Source organism: Galeopterus variegatus, unplaced genomic scaffold, assembly GCF_000696425.1.
Source record: "Galeopterus variegatus unplaced genomic scaffold, G_variegatus-3.0.2 Scaffold26, whole genome shotgun sequence".
NCBI classification, from domain to species: Eukaryota; Metazoa; Chordata; class Mammalia; order Dermoptera; family Cynocephalidae; genus Galeopterus; species Galeopterus variegatus.
The window spans coordinates 1,180,954-1,193,061 of record NW_007726137.1 but is presented as its reverse complement, the minus strand read 5'-3'; the positions used below and the strand labels follow the sequence as shown (position 1 = coordinate 1,193,061).

The window sequence follows — 12,108 nt, the reverse complement described above, 5'->3', positions numbered from 1 at the left end:
TGCGATCCGTTGCCGGTCACGAAAAAAGACAAAAAGGAAAAAAAAAAAAAAAAAAGAAAAGTATTAGGCTGGCTAGTTAGATCTATTGGTTAGAGAGTGGTGCTTATAACACTAAGGTCAAGGGTTCAGATCCCTGTACTGGCCAGAAAAGTATTACAGTAAAATCCCATTTTTATAAGCATCTATACACCTCTGTACCCATGAAGTGGAAGACCCCGTGGCATTAGACTTGAGCTGGAGGAACCAGCATCACCAGTGATCCGAGCGTCTTCCCAGCTCTGAAAGACCCTAAAAGCAGAGACAGTCCAGGGTAAGTCCCCACCGAAGGAGGCCAGGGCTGCCCGAGAAAGAACATCATGAAAAAAGGAGACTCAAGGGTCGTCACAGCCGACTGCCATACGGAAGCCATGATGGGGTCCTGGAGTGGGTATGGCCTGCACATGACCCACCGTCATCGATGCATGGGGCCCTTCTCAGGCTGTCACGGAAAGCGCCCTGCTCTCAGGGGACGTGAACACGAGAGTTTCTGGCCTTGATGTCTGCGACTTATTTTTAAATGGCTCATCAAGGACATAAAGGGAGACAGAGCAACTGTGGAAAATGCTAAAAACTGGTGCAGCTAGTGAACAGCAAATGGGCGTCCTTTACCTCTTCCAAGTTTTTTGTGGGTTTAAAACTGCAGAATGAAAAGTTGAGAAAACGAACAAAACATCCTCATGGTGTCGGTTTGAAGAATCAGTGCTACCATGGTCACTTGCCATTTCCTCAGCCCACAGGGGACCCATGACCCCCACGGTGAGCTCTCAACCCACCTCAGGCAAACGCCCGCCATGCACAGCAGGGTGACTGAGGCAACAGGCCCTGCAGGGATCACAGTGGGGGCCTGGGCCAGTTGGCGGGGAGTCAACAGAGGAAGGGTCAGGTGGGGCCTCCAGGCAGAGTGGCAGGGGTAGAAGCCGGGGCCAGGGGCCAGCGGCAGACACTTCTCATGCTGCTGAGCCTAGGGCACGGCTGGAGAGAGGCCTTCCCTGATGCCCCTCCTGCCAGGGGTTCCACGTGGGCCCTGCCCAAGCAGTCTGCACACCACATTCCGCCTTCTGCCTGCTCCAACATAGGGATCCCCCTCTTCCACCGGGCAAGGGACCGCCATCTCTCCCTCCACTGGGCTAAAGGACTCCTCACTGGATCACTCACAGCCGCCACTTCTACACACATGACTTTCCAGGCCTCTCCCCACCTGCTAAACATGCCTCGTTTTTTCTTCTGCTCCTCCCAGACCTGTCCCCACCGTGGCCTCTGGCCATTTCCTCTGTCCTCATCTGCCTGCTCCAATCAGGTCTCTGGCCACAGGGACTGGGTTATAGGTGGCAGCTCATGTGGCTGCTCTCACCCTCCCCTCTGGGCCTCCTGCCTCAGTCTCCCCTACTGCTCCTCCTCTCCCCACACTCACTGCCAGGTGACAGACGCACAAGCAGCCACTGCTGTCACCACCCCCGCAGTCTCCAGGTCCTCCCAACCAGGCTGTGGCACCTGCTGGGCCCTCTGCCTAGAATTCTACCCACATATCCCTAACAGGACAGGACCTTGTTCCCCTAAGGGAGGCATTTCCTTGCCACTCGGCATCACACATCAGGAGACCATGGGTTCCGGAATGCAGAAACACAAGGCAGACACCCCTGCACCAAGTGGCATGGGCTCAGGCGACACCAGCGCAGCTCCTCCCACAGTCACTCACGCACACCACTCTGCCCCTACAACTCTCTGGAGGGCACCTCCCCTCCCATCGGCCTCTTTCCTTCCTGCTGTCATTGTCCTCGTGGGGCAGGCACCCACCTCTGCAGCCGCTCTGCCCCTCATGGGACCTGACCATCGCCCACCCACACACTACTTCCACCTGCTCCAGAGCACACCACGGAGCCAGAAGAAGGATGGTCCTCCCCATGCCTGCTCAAGGCATTCTTTGGAGGCCCACCATGCTCCAGCCCTGTCCTATCCCTGGAGTCAAACATGACGAGACCCCTGCTCTCTCGGAGCCACCACCTCACGAGGGAGACAACACAAAAGAGCGTTCCAGACTGTGAGGAGCTCCACAGGAAACAAACACACACCACACAAAGAACTCCTGCTGGACGGCCAGCCTGCTCTTCCCATGAAGACCAACGCACTCTGCGAGAAGACACTGGAATACATCACAGTTGTGTAAACACGTCAGAAAGCAGTGATTTAGATTCTAAAGGAAGTTACCTTTACAGAGTTCTGTGAGCAAGAGGAACTCAGCCTGCCCCGTGTCCGACTCTTCTTTCCCTATTGACGCTGCGGAACAAAACTGGACAATGTTGGGGTGGCCGGAAAGTTTTTTCTGCAGGTGTCTGGTTAAAGGAGAATGAACATAACCATGTCTGTAATTCCGTGCACTTAAAAATGAACATAGGCACTATAAAGGCACTAGAGTCGTAATGCTTGGTTGAATTCCCTCACAATTCTAGCTCATCAGAGCAGAAAGGAGAGGGAGATGGCAGGTGGGTGAGAAAGGCAGCAGGGCACAGCAGGAGGGGAGAAGGGAGAGGGGGTGGGATGAGGCCAGGACACACTGGCCACACAACCTACCACAGCAGCACCAGCATCCGTCCTGCACCAGGCGGGAACAGGCAGAGGGCCCTTGGAGGGCTGCACAGCAGGGAGGCTGTGTCCACCAAACACAGCTCAGGCGGCCAGCAGGCTCTGAGTGGACAGAGCTTGGAGAGAAATGAGAAGCAGACCCACAGTAGCAGAGGGCAAGGCCCCCAGGCTCAGGGAGGACATGTGTGGAGTGGAGAGCAAGAAGAAAGGCCTGTGAATCCGCCACCAGTGCAGGGAGACCCCCGGCCCGAGCAGTTCTGAGCAGGGCAAGAAGGGACGTGCAGGGGTGGCTGAGGAGAAGCCTGTGGAGGCCCGCTGGAAGTGCAGCTGTCTGCACAGCTCTCATCCGCACAGCTGGGCCAGGTGCTTAGAGGGCAGACAAGGGGCAGATGAAGGGCAGGGTCCCTCCCTGTGGTTGACTGGCCCATCCACTGGGCATGGAGACCTCTTGGGCAGGAACAAAACCTCCATTTCCAACACTTCTGAATCCTTTACTATTACCCTGGGAGTAAAGAAGAGAGAAGAAAACTCCTTTTTACTAGAAAGAGTGTACAGGTAAGTCCGGTAAAAGCAAAGGCCAATTTTAATGTATCAAACAACATCACGGAGTGGCCTCCCAGCAGATGGCCGTCACAGCATCACGCAGGCCTGTGCCTCCCTAAGTGGCAGGGCTGGCGCTCAGATCTGGAAAAAGGATACCATGAAGCAAACTTCTTGAATGATGGCTCTGTTCTTTTCCTCTTCATTAGACAATAACCTCTGTATCAGAAAACAGCACACAAAAAGATCAAAGATTGATTACCTTTCCACTTTACATAACAGCTATCTCAGATATAAACACCCACAAGGATAAACGCAATGGTCTAAGAGAGCTCAACCTGTTTAACTGTATTTTAACATTTGACCTGTGCAAAAACTTGACAGAAGGTTAAGACTCTTGAAAGACTTTAATGATTCAAGGACACAAGAAAAAGTAAAATAGCAACCTTTCTCCAAATAGGCCAGAGTAAAAGATGACAAACAAGGAAAATGAGAGGAGGGGCTTAGCAGAAATGGGGGCACACGTGTGGACTGCCGAGACCATGCGACATCCACTCGTGAAGGCAGGCCACCCCAGTGCCGGGCCTGGTGCAGCCGTGGGCCTCCCGACCGTGTCTCAGGACAAAACCAACCAGGTGGTGCAGACCCCCATCCCACCAGCCCGCCGTGACTACTATTTCCAGATACAGTGAGGACATGTATTTTCTATAAGTAGCTTTTGAACTCCTTGTATTCATGGAGCCCTTATTCTGGCACACCAAGACCAAAGGGCTATGACCCGCCATGAGGCCAGAGCGGGGTTTCAAGGTGCACTCTGAGAGCACAGCATCCAGAACTGCTGACAGCTCCACCACCAGAGGAAATGAATGGAACAGACACAGAATGAAAGAAAGAAAGAGAGAAACTAGACAATGAGAATACATCTCTGAAAGCACTGTCACTGAGAGAGCTCTTTTAAAACACTTCAAAAACCCACATAAAAATGTTAAATCGTTCTATATTACCTTTAATGCATACTCTCTGCCACTTTCCAGATCTTGAGCTTCATATACAAATGCAAATCCTCCTGAAAATTTAAGGAAAAACTCTTCAGTACGATGATTTTAGTTAACATATTAAACTTAAAAAAATGTCTTTACTAAGTGAAATATAAACTGGACTTGTAGTTGTGGCCAGAAGTTTGTTTTCACAAAAGCAATGGCCCAGTTTATGCACTGCTACCTTTTACATGGTCTGCCTCAAAGACAGGAGGAAATACACCTAAGAACAGGGACCAAGAAAAGGAAAAAACCAGAGAAAAATCAACGAAACAAAAAGCCAGTTCTCTGAAAACAAAGCTGATAAATTCTAGACAGATTGAGCCAAAAAAGAGGAAGGTTGACACAGAGAGAACAAATCACCAATATCTGGAACAAGAAAGGGGACATCACTGTCCTGACGCCCCCAAGAGGAAAAGACATTGAAAGCACAGACTAACATCGCTCATGAATATGAACCAAAAATTCTTAATAAAATTAAAAAGTTAAAATTCTAATAAAATAAAATACTAGCAAACCAAACCCTTTTAATATAAAAGGATACTGCACCATGATCAAGTAGAATTGGTTTAACATTTGAAAGTTAACTTGATTCTACTGTTTTTAGGTTTAATTTGCTTACCTTTTTTTTAGCTTTCTATGTTGGAAAATTACATCGTGAAATTTAAAACTCTCAGAAAACTAGGAATAGAAAGAAACTTCTTTAGCCTGGTAAGGGGGATCTATGAAAGACCAACAGCAACATTATACTTTATGGTGAGAAACCAAATGCTTCCTTCTAAGATCAGAAGCAAGGCAAAGATGTCTGTTTTTATCACTGGTACTCAGTATTATACGGGAAGTTCTAGCCAGTGCAATTGGGCAAGAAAAAGAAATAAAAGGCATCCAGGGGCTGGCCAGTTGGCTCAGCTGGGTAGAGCATGGTGGTATAACACTAAGGTCAAGGGTTCAGATCCCTGTACCAGCAGGCCGCCCCCCAAAAAAAAAAAAAAAAAAAAAAATTTATTTTTTAAAAAAGGCATCCAAATTGAAAAGGAAGAAAAATACTTTTATTCGCAAATGACATGATCATCTATGTAGAAAAATCTGGTGAAATCTACAAAAAAAAAAGCTACTGTAACAAATGAGTTTAGGAAGGTTGTCAGATATAAAAGCAACATACAAACATACAAAAATCAACTATTTCTACATACCCCAGGTTAGGCGGAGATTTATTAAATACAAGCGTAAAAGCATGATCCATAACAGGAAAAAAACAGTAAGCGGACTTCCTCAAATAAATAATGTCTGCTTTTAAAACACATTCACCAGAGGATAAAAAGTTAAGCTAGGTTTTGAAAATCACATAGCTGATAAAGGACTTCTATCCAGAAGATATAATGAGAACACAAAATTCAATAATAACATTTTTCTTGGGCAAAAGATATGAATAGATACTGCCAAAGACATACCAGGGCCAGAAAGCACATGACACGACTTTCCATCACTACCTTAGGCAAATGCTAATTCAAACCACGAGAACACCACTAAGCACCTATTAGAATATCTAAGACTTAAAAAAAAATTGACCAGACCAAGTGTTATTAGGATGTGGAGCAACTGGAATGCTTATACATTGCTTGTGGAAATGTGAAATGATACAACCACTTTGGAAGACATTTTGGTAATTTCTTAAAAATTTAAAGATACACTAACTCTTGGGCCCTAACACCACAACACTGAGAGTGCACCCAGGAAAAGGGAAGGTGCGCATCTACCACAGGCTCATACAGATGGTCACTGCAGCATCATCTCCAGCAGCCCCAAACTGGAAACAACCCAGATGTCCATTGACAGGTGAATGGAAAAACAAAGTATCAGGCCGGCCTGTGGCTCACTCGGGAGAGTGCGGTGCTGATAACACCAAGGCCACGGGTTCGGATCCTATATAGGGATGGCCAGTTTGCTCACTGGGTGAGCATGGTGCTGACAACACCAAGCCACGGGTTGAGATCCCCTTACCGGTCATCTTTAAAAAACAAAAAACAAAAAACAAAAAAACAAAGTATCCACGCGTGGAACACTACTTAGCAATACAAAGGATGAAGCTACATTACATGCAACATGCAACAACACGGGTAACTCTCAAATAATCATGCTGAGTAAAGAAAGCGCAGGCAAGAAAAGAGCCCACATGCATGATCTCATTTACAGGAAGCTTCAGAAAGTGCAGACTGACCTACAGGAATGGAGAAGCAGAAGGAAAGGGCGATACAAGGGAAGGAGGTGATGCACGTGTTCACTGCCTTGTACGTACGAGTTAGAACACTTCAAATATGTGCAATTTGTATATCCCATTTCTATCTCAACACAGCTGTTAAAAATTAAAATAGATGGAAAGAAGTAAATGAAGACCCATGAAACAAAACAGATGGCTCTTCATCTGAATTCTATCAAACAATTATGGAAGAAAGCACAACAATTTTACTCAAAATCTTGCATAAGATGGAGGAGGAGCAGCATTCCCAGCCCATTCTGTGAGGCCAGCAGAACCACAGAAGGGTGCTGTGACACTAGAACACACAAACACAGGTTCATCCACAGTTCCTGAGTCGTGACTCCCACAGCCCTGGTCATGTCCTAAGTGGCTGCTCTCTGACCTTCTTCTGCCCTCGTTTCACCTGCTGCTTTTTCTACCTAAGGCGGCCACAGAAACTGCTCTAATCACCACCTGCCTCTCCCCTCCCCCGTCCCGTCTGTCTTGCAGCAGCCATGAAGAATTTCTCTGACCTACCTTGTCTGACTGTAGGTCACAGACCCCCATCCCAGAAGGGGTCCTGCCGCATGCGCAGTTGGAAGGAATGCTGCACACAGAGCCCGAGAAGAACCCGAGCAGACAGGCCTCGCTGGGCTTCCCCACCCAGGCTGCCAGGCTGTTAGGGTTAGGTCAGACTTTTTTTGTCCAATCACTTTTCTACATGGCTGTCCATGCTTCAACCATGCCTATGTCATGAAGCTTCCACTAAAACACAAGAGCAGAGGGGTTCAGGAGCTTCCAGATAGCCAAACATGTGAAGGTTCCTGGAGGGTGGTGCACCCGGGGAGGGCCTGGAAGCTCTGTGCCCCTTCCCGATACCTCACCCGTGCATCTCTTCACATGTATCCTTTGTAATATCCTTTATAATAAACTGGTAAAAGTAAGTAAGTTGATAGAGTTTGGATGTGTTGTCCTCCCAGAACTCATGTGGAAATCTGATCTCCAATGTGGCAGTGTTGGAAACTGACTGAGTCACGGGAATGGATCCCTCATGAATGGATTAATGCTCTCCCTGGGGAAGGAGGGGTAGTGAGTGAGATCTTGCTCTATTAGTTCCCGCCAGAGCTGATTGTTTAAAAAGACCCTGTCACTTCCCACTCTCTCTTTTGCTTCCTCTCGCCATGTGATCTGCTTGTACCTGCCAGCTGCCTGCCGCTTTCTACCGTGAGTAGAAGCAGCCTGAGGCCTGCACCAGATGCAGCTGTCCCAGAATCGTAAGCCAAATAAATCTCTTTTCTTTATAAATTACCCAGTCTCAGGTATTCTGTTATAGCAACACAAAACAGACTAATACATAAGTGTTTCCTTGAGTTCTGTGAGCCACTCAAACAAATTAATCAAATCCAAGGAGAGGGTTGTGGAAACCCTGATTTATAGCTGGTCAACAATCTGGGGTTTGCGACTGGCACTGAAAGTAGAGGGCAGTCTTGCGGGATTGAGCCCTGAACCTGTAGGATCTGACGTTATCTCCAGGTAGTTAGACACCAGACTGGTATCTGCTGCAGAACTGATGCTTGGTTGGTGCATGGGGAAAACCCTCCACACATTTGGTCACACGTCTTGTGTTGACTGTGGTGTGAGAGCAGAGGAAAAACAGATCACTTGTTGTAAATCAAGATCACTCATTAACACAAACACAAAAACCCTCAAGACAATACTAGCAAATCAGTTCTGTTAAAACATAGTGAGAATAGGGCCGGCCCGGTGGCGCACTGCTACAGTGCGCCGCTTGGGAACGCGGTGGCCCTCCCGCCGAGGTTTCGGATCCCACATACAGACCGGCCGCTCACTGGCTGAGCGAGGTGTGGGCGCGGCACCGAGGGTTGCGATCCCGTTGCCAGTCCCGGTCCGGTACGGGCGCGACACTGAGGGTTGCGATCCGTTGCCGGACACGAAAAAAGACAAAAAGGAAAAAAAAAAAAACATAGTGAGAATAACACCTCATGACCAAGTGGGATTTATCCCAGGAATGCAAGGTTGGTTGAACGTTGAAGAAATGAATCACTGCAGTGCCTGACATTAACAGAATAAGGAGCACCAGATCATCACCATGGATACAGAGGAAGCACACCTCAAAGTACAAAACCCACTAGTGCTTTGTCAAAATAATAAAATAACTCAGCAAACTGGGAATAGAAGTGAACTTCTTCAATCTGAGAAAAGGCAACCAACATACAAAAAACCCTACAGCTAACGTGAGACAAGAACGAGGCGAGATGTCTGCCCTCAGCACTGTTATACCACATTTCACTGGAGCTCCTAGTCAATGCAAAAAAGCTAGAAAAGGTGTAAAGATAAGAAAGGAAGTAACAAAGGACACATTTCAGTTACATAGGACAAATAAGTTCAAGACCTGTACTGTACAACACGGTGACTATAGCTAATGACATACTGTATTCTTGAAAAAGAGTCGATGTTGTGTTCTCACCATAAAAATAACTATGTGAGGTAATGCATCTGATAATTAGCTAGATTTAGTCGTTCCACAAAGTATATACCAACACTTCAAAATGTCATATTGCATATGATATATACATATAATTTCATCTGTCAATTTAAATAATAAAAAAATAATTAAACCGGGGGGGGGGGGAGGAAGAAAACTCTTCTTGTTTGCAGACAATATATATGATTGTAAAAGTAGACCACCTTAAGGACTTTACCTCAGCAAGGCTGCGAGACCCTCATCCTCAGTATTCAGGGGCTCTCCAGCCCCCACATAGCTCTCTCTTGGCTGCCACATGGACACTACTGCTTTTCCACACACACACCAGGCCCACTACCACCCAGGGCCTCTCCACTTGCCACAGACGGGGAAGGCCCTGAGGTTGGACACCTACCTGACTCGCTGGGATCGGCTCCTCCTCACATGTGAGGGGCCTTCCCTGGTGTACCTGCCGACCCCAGCCACTCTTTACCCCAATATCCTTCCTTCTTCCCAGGGCTTTCCGATATCTGACATTTATCACAGATTTATTTGGATTCCTGTTTACTGTCCGTCTCTCCTCTTAGACTGTGAGCTCCATGAGGCAGAACTTCCATCTACATTATCTACACCCACGTCCCCAGACCTAGGACACAGTCACAACTGTGCACTGAGCACACGAACAGATCACAAAAGCCAAATCCCAGGTGGAACAGCAATTTTCAGATATTAAAGCACAACATCATTGTTACATTTAACACCGGAAAGCAGTATTACACACATGCAGACAAAGGGCAAAAAGATGACCAGGAAGGACATGTACTATATTCATAGTGTTGACTGTCTCTGAAGAGAAAGCGGGAAATGCAACCAAGAAAGAGAAGGTCAATGGAACTTCAACAATATCTGTGCTGTCTAATTCAATCTAAATTTTAAAAAGGTCTGGAGCTGAATATTTTTAAAAAGGTTAACGTGTGTCAATCTGGAAAGTAGGATGCAGGTGTCTGTGTGTATCACTGGACAGACACACACACACAGATCGAAGCAAGGGAAACAAGAATGTCAGAAATGCAGCCACGCATATAGGCCCAGATGATCTTTGACAAAGGTTCAAAACACTTCAGTAAAGGGTGAATAGTGTTTTCAATAAGCGGTGTCAGAGGAATTGGACATCCAAAAGAAAAAAAATAAACTTTGATCTAAACTTCAAACTGTACACAATTATTAATCAAAATGGAAAAATGGATCACAGACATAAATGTACAATTGTAACACTATAAAACTTTCTAAAAAATAGAAAAACCTTCAAGGTCAAGAGCTAGGCAGAGTTCTTAGATGTGACAACAAAGGCATGGTTCATAGAAGGAAAATGGCAAATCACACTTCATCACAATTAAAAACTTTAGATCTGCAAAAGACCCAGTTTAGAGAAGACAAAGACAAGCTGCATATGGGGAGAAAGTACTTGATAAAAACCATATAGCTACAGGGGACTTGTACCTAGAATACATAAAGAATTCTCAAAACTCAACAAAAAAATACAGTTATAAAATAAGCAGAAGACATGAACAGACATTTGACCTGTGAGGATACCAGACCGGCAGCAAGCCCATCACTAGCCACTAGGGAGATGTAAATTACCACAATGAGTCATAACTGCTCAGCTACCCTGATGACCACAATAAAAAGCGACAACACCACACACTGGTGAGGGTGGACAGAAACTCGATCACTCATTCTTATGAACTGAACTGCATCCCCCCAAAATGCATATGTTGAAGCCCTACCACTCAGTGTGATCGTACTTGGAGACAGGGCCTTTAAGAGGTAATTAAGGATAAATGAGGTCATAAGGGTGGGCCCTGATCTAATAGGACTGGTGTCCTAAGAGGAAGACACACCAGAGATATCTCCCTGCCCCCCAGCCCCTCAAGACTACAGAGGAAAGGCCATGGGAAGACACAGTAAGAAGGCAGCATCTGCAGGTCAGGAAGAGAGGCCTCACCAGGAACCAGCCCCGTGGGCACCCTGATCCTGAATGCTGAGCCTACAGAATGTGAGACAGTAAACTTCCATTGTTTGCTCTACCCAGCCTATAGTATTTTGTTACCACAGCACCAACAGACTAATACTCACACATTGCCGGTGGGAATGTAAAACGAAGGCCACTCTAGAAAACCTTTTGGCAGTTTTCTAACAAACTAAACATGTAACTATCATATGAACCAGTAACTGTACTCCTAGGCACTTATCCCAGAAACAAAAACATATGTTCCCACAAAACTCCATACACAAAAGTTTATAGCAGCTTTATTGGTAATAGCCAAAAACTGGAAACAACCCGATGTCCTTCAGTGGGTGAGTAGTTAAACTGTGACCATCCACGCAAGTAATCCAACCACTGGAGCAGACTTCTGGGACACAAGCACCCGAAAAATCCAGCACTGCACGGCTGCACTCATGCAGCACTCTCCAGGTGACAAAACATGGAGAGGAGCCCAGGCAAGAGGTCTCCAGGGGTTCAGAAGTGAGTGCAGGTGTGGAAGGGCAGCCTGAGAGATCTGGTGGGGACGGACATTTCCACATCTTGATTGCACCAGTGTCGGGAACTGGGCTGTGATGCTGACTGAGGTTTACAGGACGTTACCATTGAGGGGAACTGGGCAAAGGGCACAAGGGATTCTCTGTATCATTTCTCACAACTGCATGTGAACCTACAAGTATCTCAGCATAACAAGCTTAATTAAAAATAATAACAATAATGTACAAAACATAGTAAGAAATGGCAGGCCAATACCTCTGAGACTCTGTTGTATACAGTCATTTTACTGCATATATTCTCAAATTAGAAAACAGGCACAGACATGCCAACTGCCCAGGCCAAGCCAGATTCCAAAGCCCTCATTCCTGGAGGGAGCCTGGCCTGGGACACCAGAGTGATCACATCTGTAGCTTACCTCCTCTTTCTAACTTAAATATATACAAGAAGCAAGACTTATATGCAGAATAAGAAGAAACTCCCACAACTCCTGCCCAATAAGAAATGGACAAAACACTCAGACGTTTCACAAAAAAGAGACATACAACTGGCTGATAAGCAATAAAAAAGTGTTCAACCTTGTTATTATTAGGGTGTAGTGGGTTAGAAATCTTTTTTTTTTTTTTTTTTTTTTTTTTTTTTTTTTTTTTCT

At 46.3% G+C, this 12,108-nt stretch overlaps 1 protein-coding gene across 1 annotated transcript in view; it reads right to left on the bottom strand.

The window, feature by feature from the left end:
• Positions 1-12,108, bottom strand: part of GAK (cyclin G associated kinase) — a 69,097-nt gene that overhangs the window by 49,809 nt on the left and 7,180 nt on the right. The window contains exons 2-4 of the mRNA XM_008569389.1: positions 4,164-4,225; positions 3,319-3,378; positions 2,245-2,359 (exon numbers count right to left, since the gene is read on the bottom strand). Coding sequence (XP_008567611.1) covers positions 2,245-2,359; positions 3,319-3,321 — 118 coding nt within the window. The 5' untranslated portion in view covers positions 3,322-3,378; positions 4,164-4,225. The remainder of the gene's footprint in view (positions 1-2,244; positions 2,360-3,318; positions 3,379-4,163; positions 4,226-12,108) is intronic.